Below are 27,367 nucleotides of genomic sequence, written 5' to 3' on the forward strand. Positions count from 1 at the left end.
TAGGGTTGTACTATAAGTAAATGGTTCATAAAGTTGCTTTTGTGAAGGGACACAGACTGTGAATTATGCTGCTATATATAGTCCATGCTATCTGTTGCTCTAAGTATGATCCTACTATGTAATTTCTGCACTATTTAACATGTCATGTTAATACTTATGCTTTGCTTCACCTCTGTTGCAGATTTCTGCTTAGTTTCAGATTTCTGCAGTCCAAAGCCTATTACGTTGTTCATTGGATGTCCTATCCTGTTGACTGTACAGATTTACACTCTGTAATCTGTCTTGAGTCTTGGTGAGAAAGGCAAAGTATAAATGTCTAAATAAATGGACATCTTACATGCTAATTTTCTAGTTCCATTTTCAGGCATGCAGATGTTACTTTACTGATGTATCCCCATACATCGCCATCTGTGCCATTTTCATTCTGTTTTGTCATTATTAGCATAAGGGGTTTTGTGAAGAACAGAAATGTTCAGAAATGTCATGTATAAATGTTCTATGTAATCAATCTCTGTATGGAAACCCACATAGTGAATTATATATACCTTTGTATGAAGACATTAGAAATGCAACCTTCAAAGTTATTCCCACCCATTTCTATTGGTCTACTTGAAGTTTTCCTTCCAAAGGTTCCCTCGATTGCTGAATCCGGCACATCATCAACAAACAGCCTTAGTCTTGAACAAAAATACAAGAGCCAGAGTTAAATTTTCAGAGCAAAACTATCAACCCATGTAAGTTCTTTTGGTTATACTTCATTTATTCATCAATTAATTCTTCAAATTACTTCATTTATTCATCAATTAATTCTTCAAATTACTTCAATGGAGTCTTTTTCAGTAGTGGTCTGTGATTAGTCCAGGGTATAGCTACGAAGCAGGCATGTATGTCCTCCTATGCTCTTAGTTTTGCTCAGAAATGCAAATCTAGAAGCATGAAAAATAGTGCCTGTGTAAAACAGAGTAACAGGGCAAATAGGATTTGAATACTAACAGTGCTTCTTTGCTCTTAAAAGTTGCACCAATCTAGAAAATGCAGCATGTTCTGTGGAGAGCCCAAGGATCCATTTAGGCAATGTTCCCTTCCATGTAGCTGAATGAATGATTCAAAAGTGTAAAACAATAATTATAGCTATAATCTTAGATTTTCTGCCTCATAGGACGATTTGGCAGTGATTCACAGGTTGCTTTAAAAGGGAGAGTTCTTTCAAAGGTGCATGAATTTTTACTAAATCAACAGTGAAACCCTAAGCAGAGTTACACCCATCTAAGCCCACTGTCTAAAGTTGATTTAAAAGGGTGTAACTCCAGTTAGCACTGTTAGAAAAAAAAGATTCCACTGGGCAAAAGATCTGGGAATAACACTGCCAGATAATGTGTGACATGCAAACAGTTGGTCATTTTTTCTTAATGACATATGTCAAAGAGGTTGACTGGTGTGGAACATGTTATTTGTCACCAAATTTTTATTTATGACACAGGAAAATGGCAAGAAATGAATGACTAATACAGCAGAAAAGACAAAAAGCTGTGAGGTATGTATGCAGTATGACTAATTGTTTTTTCTGCCTAATATGAACTAAAAATTAGAAAAACAAACAAAAAGAAATAATCTCTGAAATAAATTCATACTTTAAAAGTTCCTAATAATGCAGAAAATAGAAAATCTTATCATCTCAGGTTTTACCATACGAATTGGCTTCAAGCAACTGATTCCCATATTGGTTGTCATGGGACAATTTTATCACATGCCAAGTTATCTCCCACCAGCTGGGTTTTCATGTGATAAGACATAGTTTGTGACAGCCAATCATTGATAGAAATTTCAACCATTGATGTTACTATGAAATTACAGTAATTATCACATGAGAATATAAATTCTGAAAGGTTTCCCCCCCAACCCCCCCCCTCCCAAATTACAAATAAATAATGAGCATAACCTTAACATTCATTGCATTATTTTTCCATTTATTATATTTTCCAGCTGGAAGTATAGAACTCTGTCATATTGCCAGAGAACTGATCAGAATGCTTCTGCTGCACATCAACACAAAGAAACTAGGAAGAAGGAAAACAGCATCCATGTCTTCAATATGCCAAGACAGCTATCTCTGTGTGCTGACCGATCTAGCAATTTCAGTCCTATACACATTTTGTTATAAATCCAGGTGAACTCAGTTTTGCCTTGTATTGCATGTCCGCTTTGCCTTGTATTGCATGTCTGCTTACAGAGCCTCATGTGTGCGAGGTCTTCCTCCCTTCATTTATGTGAGGGAAATACACACAATATGAAATGCCACTGAAATCTCACAGAAGAGTGTGTAATGCACTATCAAATGCAGTGCTCTGGATAATAGCCTACTATATGATCCAGAAAAGTATGCAATTGTTTTATCACTGATATGACTTCAATGATCAAGAATGGAACTATGAAGAGCATTCCGAAACCAAAACTGTGTTTCATATCTACTGCTCGCACAAATCCCAATGAAGTTTAATTTATATATGTATGTTTATAAAAACCACAGCATCCTTTCTCTAATAGAGCTCTATTTCCCCCCCTAATCAAACTGAATATTGTACTTACATGTCACCTTGTTTCATTAGGGTTACATAATGCATTAAACCAGCTTCATATTGCTTGCTAGACTGCTGTTCTTCATCAGCTAATCTTACAACTACAGAGCCATTCCTCAGAAGAACAGAAAGCATATCAGGCTAAAAAAATACACAAAAAATAGAGTTTCATTTTAAGAAGATTTCACGTTTGGCAGCAAACTAATCTGAGTATATTTGAAAAATATATATTTCATACCCGTTGATTGTAATTAAATAATAATCCATCCAGTGCCAATGTATAGAATCCAAATCCAACTTGGAAATCATTTGGAAATGGGAAACCCTCATCACTCAGATCAAGTACTCCTTGCTTGAAAAAAGTTGCAGTCCTTACAAGCTAAAAATGCAAATGGTTAATAAATTAGGATTCCACTATCAGAACAGTGAGATTCATCTAGGGTTGCCAAGTCTAACTCAGATAATATCTGGGGACTTTGGGGGTGGGGCTGGGAGATTTTAGGGGTGGGGCCAGGAGACTTTTTCTAAAATAAATAAATAAAAACACAGCAGTGCAGTTCCCCTTAATACAGTCTTCATTTCCTCACTCAAGCACTTGCAAGTCATCTCTCTCTTTCTCTCTCTCTCACTCACACACACACCCACACACCCAGAAGCAAAAATAAAACAGTCTGCAATCCCATACTCATGTGGTCTCACTAGGGCAATTTACTCACGAGTTGCTGAACTTCCAATAGCACAGGGAAACCAAAGATTCAAGTTTACCCTTTACTGAAGGGGAAAGACACATGGTAGCCGTGGAGGCGGAGCTTCCCCCGCTGGCCAGCTGACTGGGGGTGGGAAGGAGCCTGGGAAAGCGGGAAACCCCTGTTGGGACCTGGGGATTGGCAAGCCTAGATTCATCCGTACTTTCCTTACTTCTACTATAGTATATAAGAATTTAATAGCTAAGAATTTTTGACATGCAACTGGTCTTTGGTTGTAATAAACTAAACTAAACTGAACTGAACTATATAAAGTGAATTTAACGGATCTCATGTTGAGGGGGATGTGACTTTTTAGAATGAATTAACAACAATTGATCTGAGATTGAATTATCTTAACTGCTGCAGGTCAATATATCCAACATGCATCTAGAAAGTAATCTAAATCCAACCTGAATACACCCTGTTTGTTAACCCTAAAAGTTTAACCAATCTGAATGAAATTTTCTTGGACTCTCATATCCAAAAAGACAAAGTATGTTCTAGCCATTAGCATGGCAGTGATACAGTGTCTGCTGCTTCACCCTGTTTTTGGTTTTCATGCTGCCTTTAAATTTCCATTCCCAGGCATAGCAAGGGATAAGAGATGGGATGTGAGCGGAGAGAATGAATATATGCTTGACAGCTACACCATTCATACAACTCATGTTCATGCCATACATCATCATTCTTCACTGACATTTCTGTGCACAGATGTCACCAACAAAAAGCTGTGTACATGCCTAGTGTCCAGTATTTAAAAGTGTTATGGTGTGTATATTACCTTCCAATCATCAGAACACTTCCTGCTGACACCAAGAGTATCAGAGAAAGTAGGGGAAGCATCAAAAGAGGTTCTCCAATTCATCATGCATCCACGAAATGGAGGGGTTGATATATTGAAGCTGTTTCCAGAAATAAAAAAATGCAAGTTTTGACTATTTTTAAATTTTTGCACTTCTTTTGATTAAATAATTTTTGAAATCTAACTCCTGAAGATTGTGATATTATAAATTCCATCCTGGTATATATTTCCAACAACATGATATTTCCCATTAACATACACACACAATCCAAGATTCTGCAGTGTGACAGGCAGCAATCTTTCCTCTTTTGGCAAGTGCTTTGCAGTGAAAGTTATTTTTTGGGAATGTAATACTTAAACCGGCACATACACTAAAAAAAATAACCCTATGAAAATGCAGCCTCCCCAGCTAGCTACTGCACCGCTTTGACCACAGTGTCAAGCAGCTGCCCACAGCAACCAAACTATGTCTAGCAAACCAAAAGAAATCACAGTATTAAGATATGGGACTCTAAGAGTCCAGAACTCTTCTCAAAAGAGGGATCTCATGCATCTTGCCATTCTCTTTTATCTCTTACAGTGGGGTCTCTACCATCTTGTTATTCTGGTCCAGTTCTCCATTACAGCAGCACTGTGTTCTTCAGTATGACTGACAATGTTGCTTTTGCCAGCAGACATATCGATCCCCCAACAGCTTGGTGGGTCACCAGTTGTGTGGGCCTCATCTACCTACATAACACACTCTCCTAGAAATTTAGCTCTTGCTCTTAAGACCATCATAACTCACTGTTCTCTTAGAGATGTAGGGATTCCTCCCAAGTAATATGAATCAAAACGAAATAAAGCTACGTCATCTATTTCTAAAGGTGATGCAGACTTTAAAACCAGGACAATCTTTTGCTGAACAATAACTATACCAATCTGTAAAAGAAAAAAGAGATTTAAATTCTACCAATGAACATGGATAAAACAATGCATGAACTACTCAGATACATGCTAACTGCAGCAAGAGTAATACTTGCTACTGAATGGAAAATTTAGAGCTTCCCAACTCTGGAGAACTGGATAGATAAGATGTAAGAATATGCAATCATGGCAAAAGTGACAAATTACATTAACCAAAGATCGAAAGGTAAATTGAAAAACTGGAGATTTGAATTGAAAACTGAAAAACTGGAGATACTGTATGATAAACATAAAATATTATTGATATTAGTTCTAAATGTTTTTCTTTAATATAATAAATTTTAGCATGAACACTTTATACTGGTCCTTATGAGGTTACTTATATCATATAGTAGAATAAACTAGAAAGCATGAGAATATTATAGACTATAGAGGCTTTAATAAACAGCTGTATTAGACCTTTAAGTAAACATGTTATATTATACATATATCATTACACACATGCACACACAAGAACGTAAGAGAAGCCATGTTGGATCAGGTCAATGGCCCATCCAGTCCGAAACTCTGTGTCACACAGTGGCCAAAAAAACTCAGGTGCCATCAGGAGGTCCATCAGAGGGGCCAGGACACTAGAAGCCCTTCCACTGTGCCCGCCCCCCAAGCACCAAGAATACAGAGCATCACTGCCCCAGACAGAGAGTTCCAACAATACCCTGTGGCTAACAGCCACTGATGGATCTCTGCTCCATATGTTTATCCAATCCCCTCTTGAAGCTGGCTATGCTTGTAGCTGCCATCACCTCCTGTGGCAGTGAATTCCATGTATTAATCACCCTTTGGATGAAAAAGTACTGCCTTTTATCTGTTCTAACCTGACTGCTCAGCAATTTCATTGAGTGCCATGAGTTCTTGTATTAAGGGAGAAAAGGACTTATTTCTCTACCTTCTCTGTCCCATGCATAACCTTGTAAACCTCTATAATGTCACCCCTCAGTCAACATTTCTCCAAGCTAAAGAGACCCAAGTGTTTTAACCTTTCTTCATAGGGAAAGTGTTCCAACCCTTTAATAATTCTAGTTGTCCTTTTCTGGACTTTACCCAATGCTATCCCGCCTTTGGCGGGGGAGGGCGGGATACAAGAATAAATTTATTATTATTACTATTATATTATCCTATTGTTATTACCATTGTTTAAGATGGACCTACAACTGGTTATTGATACGCTGTGCCCTGTCTGCCGGTGGTGCTTTTATTTATTGTTTTTACTGTTAATTTTAAATTGGTGTTTTAACTTTGATATGTGGGTTTTTATTGTTATTTTTAATATGTTGTGATCTGCCTTAAGCCCGTTTACAGGAAGAGGCGGAATATAAGCCTATTAAATACAAAAATATAATATCTTTTTTGAGTTGTTTTGACCAGAATTGTACACAGTACTCCAAATATGTTAATACTCTTATATATATAAATACTCTCATGTTAATATGCTAATATTTCATGTTACATGTATTTGTTGAGCTATTTCCTATACATTCTTTTTACATATTTATACATCAGTTAAGAAATATTCTTGATATCTGTAAAATTGTCCATACATTGGGTATTCGGGTAATTACAAGAAAACTTACTTACAGTACAATCCTAAAGAGACTTACTCCAGTCTAAGCCCATTAAAATAAATAGCTTAGACTGGTGTAACTCTCTTTAGGATTGCACTATTAATGTATATTTTTCTCCTTTACCCTATTTCCCAGGGGGGGTTGCTCTCTGTACCCCCATTAAAAGTTAAAATAAAATTTGGTTTTTTAAAATCAGAAGTCAGTCAAGATAACTAAAAATGAATTAGCACAAAAAGACATCAATAAAACATGTATACAAGTAAAATGCAAATGAAATTCTTTATAATACACATTCTTCACTTAAAAATGGCCAGCCAGGCTTGCAGCACTCTTACTCAAAGCACATACTAATGACACAATGAAGAAACAGCTTCAAATAAACTACTATACAGCAGCAAATGTATTACTTGCCAAGTAAAAGCAGCAGCAAATCAAAACAGCTTCTCTAATAATAAAAACGGTGGGAAAAGTTCAAACAATAAGGAAACTACAGGTCAATTATAACTTCAGCGACACAGAAAAAAATCAAAAATAATGTTTAAAAAATCAACCTATAATATGTACAGTAGGAAAGAAAAGGAAGAAAATAATTGAGAATTTTTGGCAAAACAAAAGGCTTTAGCTGCCCCTTTTCAAGAACCCACTGCAGAGTCTGAGCAAGTCTTCCTCACCATAAATATACTGGCCATGAGCCAGAGTTTCCAATTCTCTGTGTGAATTTTTTTGTGTACAACTGGGCTTTAAGTTATGTTTTATGAAGACAGCGAAATAGAGGAAATGGGTCTGATGCACACCACCCTGGGCAGGATGAAAATGTACTACATAAATAAATAATGTTCCAAATACTTACCACAAGTAAAGATAATGGTAATAAACTTATTTTTCTAACCGCAGACACTAAATGGTAGAAGACTATACATTTTTTGTGAGTGGAAACGTTATCTGGAGGTTTGCATCATTTATAAAATACATTATATTATATGATTTTTTTAAAAAAAACTTACTGGTTGATCCATTCCATTATTTACAATCTCTCCAGATCTTCTTTCTTTTGGAGGCTGTGAACCAACTTTGTACCTGATTACGAGATGACCCTTTTCAATCCTTAAACTAAGGAATTCATCCTGTAAGAAAGAAAGAATGCCTTTTGAAATATGTTTGACACACCACTATTTGAACTGTGCACATTTGCCCATGTTCTGCACAGCAGTTCTGAGAACTTCAGGTTTAATTTTTTTACGCAAATGAACATACTCTGTTTCCTTCCTTCCTTCCTTCCTTCCTTCCTTCCTTCCTTCCTTCCTTCCTTCCTTCCTTCCTTCCTTCCTTCCTTCCTTCCTTCCTTCCTTCCTTCCTTCCTATCAAATTACAGATAACTTACTGGAACCTGATGAGGTTTTCAAGGCAAGAGATATTTAGAGGTGGTTTTGTCATCGCCAGCCTCTGTGTCACAACTCCAGATTTCTTTGGTGGTCACCCATCTCAATACTAACCACAGCCAAATCAGGCTGGTCTGTTTATCCAGGTCAGGGCATACGCTTAACAAATGCTTCTAAATATGATGTTCATTTGCAGTAGCCCTTGACAATCATTCATTACTTAATGTCACCTTTTCACATTGCCATGCAAATAAATTACCTGGTTTTCTGCAAAAAATACCAATCCTTCATCCGCAGTTGTTTGAATAGTTTGCTCATATCGAACACTTGATGAAGGAGTACTTGGCAAAGGTGTAACATGCGCATAACCTGTGCCTTCAAAATAAGTCTTAGCTGACTGCTCTGCGTATCTGTGATAAGGATATGTGACAAATGACATTAACTTACCATCTACAGGCACACTCAAGATATCAATAAAGTAAATGAATTAATTTTCCAGTCTGAGGCCATCCAAGTGGCAACACATTACATAAATAAAACACTAAGATAATTCTAATGCAATATCAACCCAAAATATACTACCAGGATTAAAATATGCAATGGAACAACAGCACAACTGCTTCATCATATGCCTAGACACTTTTCACATTCATTCAACAACACACTCAAGAGTCCACATGTCCAAATGAACAGGCCAGGCCTCAGGTGTGCTTTGCAGTAATTATATTTAAATGGATTCCAGAGTGGAATCCCATTTCAGCAAAAAATAAAGAGACTTGTGGTATCTCAAAGATCAGCAGATTTATTGTAGCATAAACTGGAACTCACTTCATCAGAAGCATAAGGTGACAATTTACAACATATTTTATACATATGATGAAGTGGGCTCTAGTCCACAAAATATTATGCCACAATAAATTTGTGAGTCATCAAGTTGCCTCAACACTCCTTTTTGTTTCAGCTTCAGATGGCGGCCTTCACTTGGAGGTGATTCTCTTCTGTTACTTCATAGTGAGATGAATGTTCTGAACTCCCTTCTAGTGAGCACTCTTATCCTGAAGTTAGTTGGTCCTTTTTATCACTCTGCCAAAGAGTAAAGACCATTTTATAATATGCCAGGTGCATAAATATTGGGAAGCCTTCTTAAAATCCTAATAATAAATGGCTTGGATAACGTCTAACATGAATTTAGCAAAACTAATTTTAAAGCTTGTTGAACTCAGATTAGCTTGTAAATCGAAGTTTAAATACTGTACCCTTTCTTCCAGCTCTGTTCTATATGGAGAGTGCTACAATATAACAGAAAACAGAACTCTTTTCTTGACTTATTCCCGATTTTCATAAGAGTCTATCTATAAGCATTATAATTAGTTTGGGCACTGTTCTTCTGTGGATATGCCCTCCCACTGCACTTTTACAGTTCTGGAGTCAGTTCATTGTCTTCTACATGTGTCTTAAATAATCAGCATTTTCGAGTGAGGGTGCTATCACCTCATCATTGGTTGTCACACCACTTCTTTTTATTTTTTGCACATGCTTATATCAATATATAAATATAATGACTATGTTTTTTAAAAAAAAGCACTAAAATATAAATATCTCTGTATGTTGCTGTAATGATAGGTCAAGCAAGTTTTCTGAATTCCCAGCTTTCATTTTTAAAAAGCACTAATACTCCAGCCTTTTCCTTTGCAGATACAATAGAAAAGGCATATTTCCACAAGGAAAGCAACTAGAGATTTACATTAAAAATAAGCAGTGAATTCCGAGAACCTGGTTGACCTATTGTTACAGGCAATACAAAAAACAAACACTGTGATATACTGGCTAACAATGTATAGTAAAACTTTTTACTGAGCCAATGTTTTCTTGGCAGACTTTTGATTATGGTGTGGTTTGACACTGCCTTTCCCAATCACCTGCACTTTATCCCCAGCAAGCTGGGTACTCATTTTACTGACCTCAGAAGGATGGAAGGCTGAGTCAACCTTGAGGCAGCCATCTAAACCCAGCTTCTGCCGGGATCAAACTCAGGTCATGAGCAGAACTTGAACTGCAGTACTGCAGCTTACCATTCTGCACCATGGGGCTCCCTATCTAAGTTCCATTTAAAAAATGAAACCATTTTTCTTCAGGGAATAGGGAAGGGGATTGAGTGGTTTGACAATTATGAGTGTTCAATCATTGAAAAATTGGCTGGAGGTGCATGGGAGCCTGTGGGACACATAAAACCAACAGAAACATTACATGCAAGGAAAAAGGCAACTCGAAATCAGCTTCCAGAAAAAGACTGAGAGAAAAGTGGTCTCAAAAGAAACAGAAAATACCTGAGGGGAAACAAACAAAACAGATATGAAGTGAAGGCACAAAAATGAGTGCTGTAATCAGGGGATAAACTGAAGCAGGATGGGGTCAGAACTGATTTTAAAAATGCAGAAGAGCCCTGAGGTAAGGAAAAACAATGTCAAACTATCCTTGACATACTATATTAAGTATTGTGAAACTCCAGGTGTGCCCTTACAGTACATACACAAATGTATTCTGTTTTTACCTTCTGCATGGTTGCACTTCTGTTGTATTTAGATTAAAAATCCTCTTGAAGTTGTATAGGCTGATTACTCTCTCGTTTAAACTATCTAATTCGATGCAGCCTTCATAACGAGGGAAGACTAGGGTGCTAGGAGGCTGCAAGGATAAAAACAGTTTTCCATCAGCTGCATCCCTCTATCTATCAGTAAAGCTGCAAATTCCTGTGTAGATAACTGCAGCAGCACAAGAGTAATTCCCTCCCCCTAGGTCCTGCCACAGACAAGGTATCGGCCTACACAGATGCTGATTCTCTCTGTGGCTAGCTGATGCAGGACAAATAATGCCAAATCAGTAGAGGATTTCTACCATAATTTATACATTTAAATCAAATTTCAGGATTCTGCTGCATAATTTCATTTAATGTTGGAATGCAACAGTATTTCATTTACTGTTTAATGCAAATGACACACCCTCTCCTGGCTCTAATTATGAGACGATGTTGCCAAGTTATAAGAAACAAAGAATCAGGAATACCAGTTTTTAAAAATTAAGTGTAACATCTCTGTAAATTAGAAAGCATTACTATAAAGTCTTCTGGGTATCCTCCCACATAGAAGACCACATTGTCAGGATCCAGGTCGAGGAGGGTGTGACTACTTCCACTGTTGCTATTAAAAGGGCCGAGGCTTGAGGATGAAGAGGAGGTTGCCCCTTTAATGTAATTCAGCTTTGCATACTGATAGATTCTAAAATGAAAGAGGAAAGAAGAATGTAATGTAAAAATGAAACATCTCTAAAGAAGACAGTACAGTTAAATAAGTAAGGCATATGGAGTCCTATACCTCTCAAATTTCACATGATCCAAAATGGCATCCTTGGTCTCACTCTGATACACTGGTTCGGGTACTTCGATTTCAGCTTCATTGCCACCTAAACTATAGGCACAAATAAGACGGCTGCGCCGAACAGCCATGCCTATATAGTCCTTGGAACTCTACAAATGCAAGTTAATTAATGAGTTTCCTTCACATATTTAACTTTTTCAGTGCAGTAATAAACTTAACATAGCAACTGCTTGTGGAACAAAAAACACCTGTGCTGCATTTCATTCATTACACTCATAAGAGAAACAGATCTTAGTCATTGGCAAATCCAGAAATATACCCTATAATTATTTCAGGGGACTTTAATGTCTCCTAGGAAAATATTTTGTATAGTATCTTCAATTTCTGAAAGATTATTAATTTTGCATTATAAGTTTAAACTAGTTTTAGGACTGACATGACAAAAGACCTAAGCAACTTAGAGGGATTGTGATTCAAAGTTTTCTGAGACTCTTTTATTTTTGATAAAGTTTTAACATCCCCTACACAACCACCGTGCTCAAGTTTCCTTAGGCAGTAGTTATAATCACTAAATGAATTTAATTTGGAAGTCTAGACTTGCTTAAGTTCTGCAATACCTGATTATATAAGGAACCAATACATTTTATTTCCTGTCACTTCACATTTGTTACCCAGAACTAAATAGTAGGCAACAGAACATTAAGACATGTATTTAAATATGCAACAGCTAGTCTACTTTCAGATCATATTGTAGACAGGAGACAGAACAGGCAAACATAAACACAAACCACAAACACATGTGAAGTCATAAGGAATTTTTAAAAAATGTTTTTTAAAAGTATTCCTTTGTTTTTCCCTTAAATGTATTTTATGTGCCTGCATTTGTTAAATGTTTTGTTTAGAGCCTTTTTCACAGTAGAGCTGTAAACTTTAATCAATGTACTGTGACTTAAAGGAACATGCAAACCAAGTTATTTTCAAAGCCATTTTGGTCTTGGTGTGTCACTGTAATAGGAATTAAAAGCAGGATATCAGCGATGACCCTTCCTTCTAATTAACAACTGATAGCTTTGTTTACATCTTAAGTTGCTTTAAATTCCTCAGGCTTCCACATATGCCAGCCTATACTGTATTGAGGTTTTGGTGATGTTTGGCTAACAGTAGCCATTGCAGGGCAGGTGGCTATACTAAATGGCAAGTTAACTACTAGACATCCTGCTTTGGACACCTCTGCCTCAACTGCCACTTAGCACTCATTAGAAACACATTAACAACCCACTTCCCAAGTTGAAGGTAAATATATTGCATGAAGGAGCTAGCAGTACAGCATGCTATGTCTTCCATAGAGCTTCCAATGTTGGGAAAGGCCTTCTTTTGTCCAGCTCTGTTAAGCTGCTGACAGTCAAAGTAGATTACATTGAGCTGAATGGATCGATGGTCTCACTCACTAAAAGGTATCTTCATATATTCAAATAATTCAAAGGATGGGGACATCAAAAGAATACCTACATCTTTGTTACCCAGGTACATAACAAACATATTGGAAGTCCGTGGGGTATCCAATCTTGAAGTAGGTCTTTGAAGAAAAAAAGAAAGGGAAGTATAGCCTTTCAGGTCCTCAAGAACGCTTGGTGGTCGAACTTCAACACCAGCACTGCCATTGAACCTCATGGGAATAGCAACCTATTCAGAATGTATATGATATACAATTGATTAAAACCACTATAGTTTTCACTTATATCTGTAGGTATGCATGGCTATAACATACCTTGCAATCCTATGCATGTTTACTTGGAAGCAAAACCCACTAAATTCAGTAGAGCTTACTCTCAAGTAAATATGTATAATGCTATTCTGGGATCCTACCTTTTAGGGAGAGCTGAAATCTGTAGAAAGCAAAGGAAGATGGCAAAGTACTCACATAAAGGTTCTTACCAACTCAGTGAACATTAACAGTAACATCCCAAGCAGAGTTATACCCTGTTATACCTGTATACATATATGTGTGTATATGCACACACAGAGCAATGGACAATGAAAGTTATGTCTGCTTAGGATAGTATGTGAAACACAGGAAACAACATTAGAACTTTAAACTCTCTTTGCAACAGTTTTCTTCAATATGAAGAAATCATGGTGCTCTGTAATGGTAGATGCATGTCAAGAGTTCTAGAAAATGTGATGAGGTTGTTAAGAGCAATAACTGCTGGGTATTGTTTGCACATTCTAAAGCTCTCTTTGTGACAGCTAACACTTCTGCTCTTTTCAAATTCCATTTTTCCTGAGATCAGTTTTGTTAGATGAAAATAGCAAAGAATAGGTTAGTAGAAGCTGCACAGGCAGCCCAGTTCAAAAGAATGAACTAGTGTACCAAACAGTACAACTCCCCTGCTGACTATACTTATGCCCTTCCACAAGCAGCTTAACTTTACTGCATTAAGCCATCTTTGGTGAAACTGCCCTCTGTACACATAAATAAAAGAATAAATGCTTATTCTTTTACATACAGCTTTCACTAAATAGACTATAAGATAATTCAGTGAAGGGAATGAATTTATTATTTATTCAGTGAAGGGAATGGCCTTATTTCTGTATTTTTATATGTTGCGTTTCCGAGGACAGTTTACCAAGTAAAAACAAAAGGTCATTAAAACAATGTTATCACAATTAAGACAACGCATATAACAAACTAAGAGCTCAATAGAGGCATAAAAACAGCTTTAAAAGGTGTCCATAAAATAGTAGGCCACAGAAACCCACTAAAAATACTGAACTGTTCAATTAAAAGCCTGATACAGAGAAATACTTTGGCCTTATGATTAATGGGCAGACTCACTGGGTGAGTCTTGAGGGGAGAACTTTCTAAAAGTGAGGCACTGCCAATGAAAAGGCCCTGGGTCTGGTTATAATGTCTGCCAGGGAAAGGGGCAAAGAGAGCAGGGACTGGGAAGGGGATCTTATGCGAGACAGTATGGGAGGATGAAGTTTTTCAGGTAAGCTGTTTAGGGTATTGAGGGTAAAATTAGCAGTCGGAATTCCATACAGAAACAAATGTTCAGCCAATTTTCCAGTACAGTGTGATAATGATCTATCTCTGACTTTTGGCTGCTGCATTTTGGATCATCTGAGATTTTTGTATGATTTTCAAAAGCAGCCCCACATAAAACCCATAATAGTAATATGATGTGACCGAAGTATGGATCAGAGAGGCTAGATCACACTTTTTGAGGAGTGGTCACAGTCAACATATCAGCCATACATGATACTACGTATAATAAGAGACTGGGGCTCCAATTATAGACCAGAATTCAGCAGCACCTCCAAACTATAGAGCTACTTCTCCAGGAAGAGCACAAACCCCAATAGGAAAGGATGATTCCTCAATCCTTGAGAGGCTTTATCATCAACAAACAGCACCCCACTCTAGTCCTAGTCTTCACTTTATATGCCCACATCCATCCCATTACCATTTGCAGGCATTGTTTCAGGAGCTCACACACCCACCAAACTCAGCTGTTAGAGAGAAACAGAACTGAGTGTCAGCCACATATTGATGGCATAGTTGACCAGATGATCTCTCTCAGAGGTTTCATGTAAATATTAAATAATATCTTGAAGTAACATTCTTGAGTGAAGATATGACAACAAATGATTAGAAGGAAAAGCCCTGAAAGATTCTGCCACAGACACACCTTGTTTGCCGCATCTCTAGCTTGTTGGATGAGCTCTCTGATGCGGTTTAGATTCTCAGATATGTTACCTATTGGCATAAATTGTTCGTTGATGCTTGTAATCTTGTCAAATAGATCCGGGAGGATGTTTGTTAAATTTGTTACTGTTTGTAAAATTAAAACAAGAGAGTGAGGATATGGTTAAGAAAATGTCAAATACAAGTAACATAATCTGCATAAAGGAATCACACATTTACAGAGCAGTCCTACAAAGAGCTACATCTTTCTATGATTCTAATCTCCTAAATGTCTGACTTTATAGATTATGATAAAAATGGCTAAAGACAATGACAACAAAATTATACATTTGAAAGAGGTAAACTGGAAATGGGGAGAAACACAACTCAAGCCATCTTTGTTAAACTTTAAGTTTTGTTTAAAAAGCTAATGCAGGAAATTATTTTTAACATATTTTGTAAACTGTAATGATTCATTGGAGCAAAAACTTTTCAACCTCTAAACTCACTCTAATATCCTTTAGGGTACTTCACAAAATACATTGTGACAAATCCAGTATTTAGCAAATGGTGACCAAATATATACAAATTTTGAAACTGACAAAAGATTTTTGTGCCCATGTGTATTTATAGGTTGTGTAGTCTTATATTTTGCATGTACCACATGTACCAGACTTATCCCTGCCTAATGAGGGAGTCAACTGCTGCTTCTGAGCTAAAGTCATCCTGGCTGCAATGACCAATTGCTATAACAGGATTCTCTGATGCTTTCATATTCTGGACAGGGATTCAGCCAAAATATAAATCCTCAACATTAAATAAAAAATAAGAATAACCGCTATTCTTTTATAACTATGTTCCAGAATGTTTGTACCAAATGTGCAAGATCATCGTAAGTGGAACAATGTCAGGATTTAATCACACTTTCAGCATGACTCTGATTCACCTGAAGTTTTAGCCAATCTCACTGGTGTCAAAATGCCATTGATAAAACATTTTCAAACCATTTTTTCTAATCCCTATATTAAGCAATCCTTTTGCTTCCTTCTGGAATGCTCTTTCCTAATTTTCTAATTGAACAGTCTGCCCCAAATCAGCTTAATTTTAGTCTACCCTATGTAAATACTTTGCAGTCCAATCTTTTTTATCACTCTGTTGAAAACATAAATACATCTTAGCAAACAGGTTCTTAGATCACCCTTCACAAATCAAAATTATTTTGATTCAATGATTTAAACATATTAGTTGTTCTTTTTCATGCCTATCAAGAAACTGAGACACACCTAAGTGTTTGTGTACTCAGTGTCTATATGTCTTATAAGTATTTCAGGATTTGCACCAACAGTGTGTCAAAGCTAATAGGCACTTAAGTAGTCCCAAATGGAGACAAACTGGATGCACCTGTGAAGTCAGCCTACAAATGACATAGATTGTTTAGATCCAGCCTTGACAGGTTAGAATCTAGAGTCAAGGCTATAAGACAGCTTGTAAATTAGATCTTGTCAGCGATTGGCTGACAATCAGCCAGCCTGGATAAAATCATACTAGGTGCCCACTAAAGGAGGAGCTTCTACTTTTCCAAGCCAGAAGTCTTCTCCAGGAGATCTAAGAGAAGGTAACAGCACAACCAGGTAAATGAGGATGGGACTTTGGAAGACGTCTCTCTGGTGTTGTGGGCCTGACAGCAGAAAAGTGTCAGTGAGTATTAGACTAAGGAATTAGCTAACTACTACACAGTCCGGGGAGATAGGAAAAAATTGCCTTGAGGTTTTGTTTAAGTATTCCTTTGTACACAGTATGTTTGTTTTATTGGTTTTTATCAGCCCATTTTGTGTTTCCCCTTCCCTTTTATCTTGTAAATAAAGTTTATATATTTTTCTATAAGTTTTGTCTTTTATGTGGTATACCTGCGACCTGGTAACACCCTGACCAAAAAAAACCTACGTAACATTTTATTGTTTATTATTATAAGTTAGCAGCTGGGCCTTTAGTAACAATAACAACAGCTGCTGTGTGAGGGTTCCTCCCCCCCTCTGAATCTTTTGACAATGCCTCAACTGAAAATACTGAAATAAAGGGATTTTAACTGGTGCAATTCTCTTTTACAGCTCATTATAGGCCATAAAACTTCCTTTTTCTTGGATATCAACGTCTTCAGAGACCTGTTTGCAGCCACTGATAAAAGTTCCCAAATTTTAGCATCTTCTACAACCCCTTAACATACATTCAAGGTTTCAGAGGAAATTCTTTAAACCCAGACTGATTTTGCACTCACCCTACGCTGCTCTGACGTTCCTCTTTTTAGTGCAGCGTCCTTCCGATTTCCCACTATCTGCCCCAGGGCTTTAGCCTGTGTTGCCATTTTTGTGCATCAAAGAGAAACTGCTAAACAGTTTCTCTTTGCCATGCAAAAATGGCGATGTAGGCTGAAGCCCCCGGGCAGATAATGGGAAATTGGAAGAACGTCACACAGAAAAGAGGAACTTCAGAGCGGCATAGGGTGAGTGAGAAATCGGTCCCAGTTATTAATTAATGCTTCCCTGACTGGATTCAAGAAGGACACAACCATTTGGTTTCTTACTACTCAAACATTTTGAGGAACACAGACCAAATCTTTTCAATATGAACTGTGGTAATGCTGAGAATAAAAACAGAAATATGGGCAACATCTTAAGGGCAGCAGTCCTACCCAGCCACGATAATTTATATGTAAGCCATTTTTTCACAGTAATCTCCATTTTATGAATTAAAGGGCTCGTTGTTAACAGGTTGCCTCTATCCTTTGAAAAATTAGTAACACAACAAAATCTTGTATTTTTTGTTTTCCACAGAGAAACTGTAAGTGCTATGATAGATTCCATATCTGCAATTCAGAAAAGAATAGAGTAAGCAAATTATGTACCTGAATTGTTTGCCTCTACCAAAGCTGCGTTGAAGTCAGCATTATGCATGCTTTCATATGTATTTTTTATATTTTCAACATCTGTTTTAATTGGTTCCAGTTCTTGTAGTACATTGGCAGTAACATCTTTGGCATTTTGGACAACGTTGTTTGCATTTGTAATCATGCTGTCTATATCGTCTAACAGAAGACAAAGAGACACACAGATTAATGAGTTAATACTCCTATCTTAACATGTAATAAAAAGCAATATTTGCCTGATATATTGTTTGGCTCACATCCTTTTCAACAGACACTGTTTCCCAAAGTGGTCCTCTAAATGGCTCTAGAAATCTCACCCAAACCTAATGCCAATCGGTTTCCCTCCAATGTCTCTAATTTCTACTAAATTTTTTAAAGAAAGAGACAAAATTATCTTGGGAAAAACATGTAATAAACGCAGACAAAAATACGGAGTGGTAAAAATTAAGTAACTTACCTCTGTTTATCCTCTGAAGGTCATTTTGGAACATTGTAAGCTCTCCCTGTATGGAATTTTTCCTGTGTTGAGCATCCCCAACTCTGCTGTTTACTTCTTTAAGTACTGGATTGATTCCTGTACAAAATTTTTAAAATCTGGAATGAGTTAGCCTGGTAAATATAAACTGTATTTCAATTTTGTTTTATGTAATTTGGGTTGGTCTTTTAAAAATGGTATTATGTAGCTTTGGCTCTTACTTTGAACCAACATGGCCACCTGCAACCTCTTTCTACTTTACTCTCGAGGGTTTCTTTGCTAAGCAAAGGAAGGTGAATCTTAAAGACATATTCTGCTCTAATGAAACTCCATTAATTTAATGTGCCCTTCTCCCATTTCCCTTAGGCCAGGGATGGCCAAAGTGCGGCTCAGGAGCCACATGCTGCTCTTTCACTCATGTTGTCTGGCTCTCGAAGCCCCCACAGCCCTTGTCTCTTTAAATCACTTCAAGTCAAGCCAGCTGGCAGCGTGGAGAATGTATTTAAAGTTAAAATTGTTTTCTTTCCATCTCTTCCCCATCTTCCTTCCTGTCTTGTGGCTCTCAAACATCTAACATGTATTTTATGTGGCTCTTACATTAAGCAAGTTTGGCCACCTCTTCCTTAGGCTTTGGAAGAACCTTAGGTATACTCAGGAAATCCATACTTCCATGCTGAAAACCAAATGTTCTACTACTTGAAAGCAGTTTTTCACAGGGTCAGAGTGTGGTGAGTAGATAAAGGGTACAAATAAACTTCCAGAAAAGCTCCAGACTACTTTTAGCAAATACAGCAGCTATCTGAGGATTAAGCAGCACTGGGGACATTTGAATGCTTGTTGTATAGCATCTCTTGGTGGCCAGTACCTTACATAACGTGAGCTGTCACTGTATGGTGGAGCTTCATATGCTGTAGTCAGTGTTCTAGAGTCCGATCACATCTCCTCCCTTTTGATGTAAGCTCTAATAATAAAATCCTAAGCAGCTATCATGTACACTGCATACACAGATAAATGCCACATTAAAAGATGGAATCTTTCTGCTACTTAATGTTTGGGGGATTGTTTTCTTTCCCCCCTCATATTCCAAACTGTAACTACAACTTTTTCTAAACTCTGATTAAAATTTTCTAGGGTCACTATGAACCAGACCAAAGTTTGGATTCAAAACTGTCAAAGGAAAGTACAGACAGTGTGGGGGTTTTCCCTCCCTTCCCTCCAGAGCCCCTGTACTAATAGCTATGCCAGCTGGGGGGCTACAGTGGGGAGGGAGAAGGAAACAAAATCATCCTTTCAGACTTTTACAAGAGTAGAGTTCTGCTCACAGAAGAAACAGGCACAATTTCATCCCCTTTCCACCCACATGGCTCTTAGTACACACACATCCCTTGACCCCAGGAATAAAGATTCCAAGGATAGGAAAGTGTTCCAGGGGTAGAGTAGGGATTATCCTGCATTCCTTGTGTCTATAAATTGCAGAATCCACTTCAACAATTTAATGGGATGGTTTCAACTTTCAAAGAACCCTTTTGAAACCAGTCTTTTGTTCAGTATAGTGACTTGCAGCACAATCCTAAATGTGTATATTTAGAAGCAAATCCGACTGCATTCAGTGAGACTTACTCTCAAGTAAATGTACATAGGATTGCAGCCTTAGTCAACTTTTTCTTCAGTCAATTTTAAACTAATGGCTTTCACCAAGAAACTAAAATGGCAAAACCTCAGAAAAGCTGTATAAATTGGCTCCCAATAAGGAACAGCAGTACCAAAATCTTGCAAAGCTTTTCTCATTCCTCAGATTATTTATTTTTCAAGATACCTTCTAATTTCTTTTGAGCCTTCTGTGCTCGATCTAACAGATTGCCGCTGTCAGTCTTCAGTCTCCTGGCCTTCCCTGCTAGATCATTTTTGTCCATTGTCTGGTAATGAAGAATTGTAAAGGTGTCAATAAGAAATAGAAATAACTTTTTAAAAATCTTAAATTGATAACCCATAGTACTATAAAGAAGGGGGAATAGTAGTTTACCACTTTGCAAGAAAAGCAGAGAATGTCATGAACAATTTATGATGGGGAAATTTATGATGGCCACAAACCTTGTTAACTGTTGGGCTACAGCACTCCTCACTCCCCATGCTGCATATCAAGATGAAAGTCCAAAGTCTTCAGTTAACTCTTAATAGCTGTGATATCCAAACACAGGCTTCTTAATAATCTGAAGTTAGTTTATTTTCTAGTTGATGGGATTCTTAACCAGGATTAAACTGTGATTTAATCTGTAATCCCAGTTAATGGGAAAGAAATGTGCTCATGTGTGCATGTCACAATTAACTGGAGTTAGCTGAAGATTTGTCTTCAGTCTTGCCATGCTGCAAAAGGGAAGGAAGACGATGGAAGGAGGAAAAACATAAAACACATGAGACTATGTCTTGACCACATCACAAACAAACCATAGCCTGTGATTTCTGAATTAAATTAGGAATAGGTAGAGCTTAGTGGCATAGAAAATCAGTTGCACTTTGCCATCAGGGAGGTTTCATTTTTTTCCAATTGATTTCTGTTTGCACTGAATGTAATTCACAATAGTCTGCTACTGTACGCAACCTCCATTTGCTTCAAAGACACATCATTACGAGTACATGCCAATTTAGGGGCACTTGTAACAGGTTCTAAGCCCAGGGTCTCAGCCCTACAGTAAGTAAGGTAATAATGAAGTGAGATCTCTGGGCATCTGAAAGTGGTTTTTCATCACAAGCAGCTGAATAAATGTAAGTGGCTTTTTTGAATGCAGAATTAGGGGTTTCTCCTTGGTTAGCCTGCATACTTGGGCAGCTCTGTTGCAGGCATTAGACAGTGCTTTTAAAACAGTGGCTCCCAATCTTTTTGGCATCAGGGACCGGTTTCATGGAAAACAATTTTTCCACGGACCAGCGGGTTTTCCACGTACCAGTGCTGGGTATTTTGCCACCCCAGGCTGCCCCCCCCCGTCATGCTCCATCCCTGCCCCCCATGGGGATCTTTAAATAGTGGGGAGGGAGACGGGCTGTTTCTGCAACCACCCTGCTAGGTAGCCAGGCAGCAGAAGGCCAATCTGCCTCAGCCTCCCATTTAAAGACCCCCGCCCGAGGCTGCGCTGCCTCTTTCATCCACCCAGGTCTCAGGGAGGTGGTGTGGTGACTTGGCCTTGCTCTGCGACTCAGTTGCTAGCAGGTCACGGACCAGTACTGCCCCACGGCCCAGTGGTTGGGGACCCTGTTTTAAACTACAAAAAAGGTAGCATGCAACATTCATGCAGCAGCAACATTTCAAGGAATTCAAAATGTTAAAACTGTGAATGAAAAGCCCCCTATATTCCCAGTAAGAGTTATTAGATCCCACTTGGCCATCTTATTCCTAAGAAAGCACAAGTTCAACCAGCATGACACTTATTTTTCAGAAATCCAGTGGCTGAAAAATAAAGTAGCCTTTATGAAGTCATTTTATAATATGCTTACAGCTAGCGCTGAATCCGCAGCACTGGCTGCTCTGTTTGCGGCTGCCTCTGCTGCCTTGATGGCATTGATAATATTCTCATAGGCAGAAGCAGCTTCCACAGCACATCTCACCAGATCATCATTACTTGCATTTTTCTTGAGCCTGTGAGAAGACCATAGACAAAGCAAATACACAGATGCCCATTAAGAAAATGTATGTTACATAACATGAGTGGTCTGGCACATAATATTTTAGTACGGAGACATTTGTTGATATGGACACTCCAGCACCATGAACTTTTGTTACACTGAGAACTCAAATTAAGAGGCACTCCTCATAGACCATGTTTGGTTTTTTGTAGTTTACATTTAATACAGGTGAAATAACATGCTATGCACATTTTGGCAAGATGATTCTTATTCTTAAACTATTAATCCATAGAGATGAAAACATACTCATCCAGCTGTCTTGCCAGGTCTTGTAAAGAGTTGGCATGCTTTTCAGCCCTCATCACAAGAGGTGTCTTGCTGCCAGCTAAAGAAAGACTCCTCAGCTTTTCCAACAGATCTTTTCTTGCACCATCAAATTGGGCCTCTAAATTTTCATATTCCTAAGGTTTGAGGGGAAAATAGTTATTTCTGCTGCCACACACACACATATTATAAAACAACAAGAAATAAAAGGCACACTTTTCTTTTGTGCGCCTTAGCTCTTCATGCAAATCCTGATGATTGTGTGCTTTCAAGCATGGCATGGGGGATTAAGCAACAGAGGTTTAGGCAAAGATGAAATTTATATAACTTGTATTTTGCAGGCAGCTTATTGCTTTCTACAAAGTACAGACATTTATTGAGATTTTTTAAAAAAAATTCATCACAATTACATTCTTTATTTTTTCTCTCCACAGAATTAAAGTGTTACTCCTTCAATACCTCCTTACTCTTCTGCAGTAATACAAATACACTGTTTGTTTCAGACAAAGCTGCTTCAGCAGAACTCAGATGATCCAAGATATTGTTCTGTTGAATAGTCATCTCTTCAGTCCGTTTCTAACAAAAAAAGGAAGCAAATATTGCAATTTTTTTAAAGCAGAAAAGGCAGAGTTTTGTCATTCAGAGGTGCAGTTATTCAGAAAAGGCAGTTATGTTATTCAGAGGTGCAGTTAATGTATTTTGTGTAGCAAGCTGAAGACTGGCTTCAGCTGCCTATTCCACTCAAGAGAAGATCAAACATCTTTAATTATGAAGTTGCACTGGCCCCAAGGCAGGCTGATCCTAAGTCAACTCTGGTTTTCTGGAAGTAAGTACAATTTGAGCTTACTTTTGAATTCCCATTTTCAGTGGTTTAGGAGGAGCATATAGAGGTAAACAGTTCTTCTTGGGAGGTTTTTAAACAGAGGCTAGATGGCCATCTGACAGCAATGAGGATCCTGTGAATTTAGGGGGAGGTATTTGTGAGTTTCCTGCATTGTGCAAGTGATTGACCTAGGTGACCCTGGGGATCCCTTCCAACTTTATGATTCTATGATTCTGTAACTGACTTCCAATCTGAGAGTGGTAAAGGGAAATCACAAGATTTGGAAGAAGGTAATCCTTCCAGTCTCAAACTATCTAAGCCTACAGCTGGAATACGTGACTTCAAACTCTGCATCAAATATAAAAGCTCCTCAGTATATTGTTTCTCATCAATCTTCTTTGTATTGCTGTTATAAAGCAGGCAACTAGACCGTCCCACTTGGAGACAACTGAACACAGGAATTCATAGGTCAGATCAAATTTCCCTTTCTGTTATGATTTTGGGTAGGTTGGTTTTAAGTTCTAAGGTAAAAACAAAGAAAGTTATCCTTAGGGCAGGTGTTGAACTGGACTACACTGTGAATAAGAGTTAAATAGCCCCTGTATCCCACACATTTCTTCACTTGCACAGCCACAGTCAGTTAAAACATTTGGGGAAAATAAGCACAGGAGTATATGTAATGTGCAAATCTCCCTTAAGAAAGGAACAAGGAGGAAAGAAAGAACAGCAGGACTTCTAAAACGTTTAACACTGCAATTCTATGCAGAGTTACTCCATTTCCTTTGATCTCAGACTGAGTAACTGTACATAAGATGCCGCTGTAAGAGTTGAAAGGTTAAGCTATGAGATGTTTCCTGCTAAACAACAGTATTTACCTACAATGCTGAATGGAATCCTCCTTTCCCCCATGTGATATTATCCTTTACAAAGCCACTGTGCTGCAATCAACAGGAGGATGGCCACAGAATTCAAGTCAAATTTTCCCCAGAATCACTGGAATATTATTTCTCTAAAGTGAAGCAACTTGTTGCTTCCAAAACAGTTTAATGCTTTATAGGAAGATTCTTGCAGCAAAAAAATGTTCAGCACAAAATGAAAAACAGAACAGGATGGAACAATTTTGTACATGTCTATACATGACAGAGGCACCCCTGGTATTTTCAGAATAAAGGAAATGGGTCTGGGCATGCTGTTTGAATAAATTATAGCTTATCTGGCTTTGTCCAGAGAAACTGAACTCTCATGTCAAATGTCTAAGAAATAAAGTGGTAAAAAAACAGGAATATCTTTATTGCTAGTCTCATTGGACTACTACAAACCTCTTTTAAGGGATAATGCAAAACAACAGTTGTCAATGTATTAGAACAGTTGTATTTTATTTTACCAGTTTCTTTGTAAAAGGAAGTTGGCCTATTCTTCATCCATTAAGCTAAGGAAAAAATTAAAAACAACAACACAGTATTACCTTAATATCTTCCAAGAGGACTTTATTCTCTCCATTCAAATTTTCAGCCAGTTTGGTTTTCTCTTTTGCTTCCTTCAAAGATTCACGGAGGTCATTGAGTTTGGCTTCATAACCATTTAATGAATCCCTTATCATTTTAATTAACCCTTGGTTTTTCTCCTGATGTTTTTGTAGTTCATTTCTTATACGATCCAGCACTATTCAATTAGAAAAGGCAGATTTTAGTATTGAATAACAAAATAAGAAAGCACTCTATTGTTCTATGAGCATTACTGCTGTAGAAAGAAGAGCTTCCACACAGTTTTAGCTCTCTCTGGTGAATAGTCTTAGGCTTTAATTAAACCTGTGGCTGATAAAGCAAAAGAGCTTCCCAGTGTGACTCTGAAAAAGCTCAGGGTCTTATTTAAATGATGCTGGAATCTGTGCATAGAACTTATGCATATTTGATTTGCCCAACAGCATAATGTTCATAATGGCTATAGATCTCTGATATGCCAACTAAACACATATAGCTGCTTTGCACAAGCTGTAGCACAGTTTAAATAAAACTTTAATCGCAGGCAAAGTTACAGAACAGAGAATCTTTTAGGCTTGCCAGCATCACATATGGATGAGCTTTTACATCTCCTCTATACTTGCAGCAGAATTAGACGATGATGAGCTGGCAGTGTGCTGAGAAGAGAGAATGGACCATACCACTGTAGTTTTCAGGAGAGGGAGTGTATATCTGAAGTTCAGGACTGACCCCATAACAGGGCAGCCTGAAGTGCTCTCAGCAGCAGATCTGAGGAGGCATTAGACTCCCTTCCTACCCACTGTAAGCCTGCTGCTCTCTTCCCTGTTGGATTGCTACCACCACTCTCCCCACTGCTAGAGAAAAGAATTCTCCATACACCTTCAATTCCACAGACAGGCCTCCAGACTCTTGCAACATTCCTTCTACATCTCTTTAATGTTTAAAAACATAAGAGAAGCTTTGTTGGATCAGGCCAATGGCCCATCCAGTCCAACACTCTATGTCACAGAGTGGCCAAAAAAACCCAGGAATGTTCACATTCCTTCTTCAATGGTAATAAACAGCATAAACACCAGTCAAAGACAGACAATTCACATTAGTCTCCTCTTTAGTTTAAACCTCAGAATCCATAGCACTAGAATCCATAAAGCTTCTTAATTTGAAAGCTCTTGTTTGCTTTGACCACTCTACTATTTGTATTTCTGTTCTGTTTCTCTCATTCTCTTATACTGGCTTGAGAATGTCTGGCATGCTACAAGTTTCCTTGCATTGTCTTAATGCTGCAATTTCCACCTCCAGTTCTACATTAATACATAAAACACCTCTATTGCCCCTATTGGTTTCTCCAAATAAGGTTATAATGTTCCTTATCCGTCCCGTGGAAGCAAAATACAAAACATTTCCTTCTCCAAGGTTTTCATGAAACAGCAAACAATCATTAAGCTCTTACAATTCTCAGCTTTTCTCTTCTCCTTTTCTGCTTCTAGCTGCTCTTGACCAAAATGGCGGTTTTGCATCTCTGTGACCATTTGCTGAGCTCGAGCCAGGTCTTTGGCAGCATCTCCTACAGGCAAAGAATTTCCTTCTGCAGAAATGCCAGCTATCTGTTCCAGGAGAACTATAACACAAAAAACTCATTCAAATTAAACACTTAGCTATATATTTTTTTCAGAGCAGTGTGCCCTTTTAAATCATTCAACACAAATTCAAGAAAGTACCAATCACTCATCCTGCAACACTTCTGCACCAATCTTGAGTTCACTCTGCTTTGACCTCTTATTTCATAGAATTATATGGTTGCCTTTTCTCTTCTCTTATCCTGCTGATGTATAAGTTCACCATCACCAGAGTTATACATATGTTATTCTTTCCAAAGCAATGCTACCCAAATGGCATTCCCAGTTATGCATTTTCTACCCTATAGTTTTCTTCATTGCTATATAGCCACATTTTCACTCTGTTTCTGGCAGTGCTGGTAAGATGCACCTACTCACAGAATTATGAGGGCAATATACACAGACAAAGCAATTAGATACAAGTTTGGGGAGTAGAAAAACTGTCAGAGACATCCCATTTTCATTAAAAATCCCGAAGGAAGCATACTATGTACACTCACAGCTGTCAAAACTGAAGAAAACATTGATAAGACTATCTTATCAATTACTAGGTTATGAAGGAGAATGTGATGAATCAGACAGGGCCTGAGACCCAGGTTCAAATCCTTGCTTGTTATGAAATTTGCTAGATTACCTTGGACCAGTAATTCTTTCAGCCTAATTTACCTCTTACAGAGTTGTTCAGATGATAAAAAAGAAGGGAAAACCTACATATGCCATCCTGAGCCATTGGAGAACAGGTGGGATAAAAATGTAATAAATTAAAAATTAACAAAAAATGCAGCAGAGAAAAGAATAGTATGTCAAATTTCTGTAGAAAATGAAAGAACCTGAAATTATTTCTACAAAACAGGATATGATCAAGTAGGAGCAGAAGCTGTTCTTACCATTAACATTGGTGACAACACTTTGTATCTTTGAAATCAAGTCTTTTCCCCTTTGGTTGGTCTTTCTAAAATTATTAAACAGTGCTTCTGCTTTTCTGTAATTCATTTCAGCCTAATAAAAAAGACC

The 27,367-nt window shown here is 37.7% G+C and overlaps 1 protein-coding gene across 1 annotated transcript in view; it reads right to left on the reverse strand.

Annotated features, from left to right (window-relative positions):
• LAMA3 (laminin subunit alpha 3) overlaps window positions 1-27,367 on the reverse strand; it is a 163,950-nt gene that overhangs the window by 9,608 nt on the left and 126,975 nt on the right. Inside the window, exons 47-67 of the mRNA XM_060243900.1 lie at window positions 27,241-27,352; window positions 26,188-26,355; window positions 24,722-24,918; window positions 22,893-23,009; window positions 22,416-22,570; window positions 21,981-22,122; window positions 20,308-20,407; window positions 18,474-18,590; window positions 17,996-18,175; window positions 15,098-15,240; window positions 12,915-13,088; window positions 11,403-11,554; window positions 11,144-11,306; window positions 10,583-10,716; window positions 8,291-8,441; window positions 7,657-7,776; window positions 4,912-5,045; window positions 4,104-4,224; window positions 2,815-2,955; window positions 2,587-2,717; window positions 546-677 (exon numbers count right to left, since the gene is read on the reverse strand). Coding sequence (XP_060099883.1) covers window positions 546-677; window positions 2,587-2,717; window positions 2,815-2,955; window positions 4,104-4,224; window positions 4,912-5,045; window positions 7,657-7,776; window positions 8,291-8,441; window positions 10,583-10,716; window positions 11,144-11,306; window positions 11,403-11,554; window positions 12,915-13,088; window positions 15,098-15,240; window positions 17,996-18,175; window positions 18,474-18,590; window positions 20,308-20,407; window positions 21,981-22,122; window positions 22,416-22,570; window positions 22,893-23,009; window positions 24,722-24,918; window positions 26,188-26,355; window positions 27,241-27,352 — 2,984 coding nt within the window. The remainder of the gene's footprint in view (window positions 1-545; window positions 678-2,586; window positions 2,718-2,814; window positions 2,956-4,103; window positions 4,225-4,911; window positions 5,046-7,656; window positions 7,777-8,290; window positions 8,442-10,582; window positions 10,717-11,143; window positions 11,307-11,402; window positions 11,555-12,914; window positions 13,089-15,097; window positions 15,241-17,995; window positions 18,176-18,473; window positions 18,591-20,307; window positions 20,408-21,980; window positions 22,123-22,415; window positions 22,571-22,892; window positions 23,010-24,721; window positions 24,919-26,187; window positions 26,356-27,240; window positions 27,353-27,367) is intronic.

This window comes from Heteronotia binoei, chromosome 7 (genome assembly GCF_032191835.1).
Source record: "Heteronotia binoei isolate CCM8104 ecotype False Entrance Well chromosome 7, APGP_CSIRO_Hbin_v1, whole genome shotgun sequence".
Lineage (NCBI taxonomy): Eukaryota > Metazoa > Chordata > Lepidosauria > Squamata > Gekkonidae > Heteronotia > Heteronotia binoei.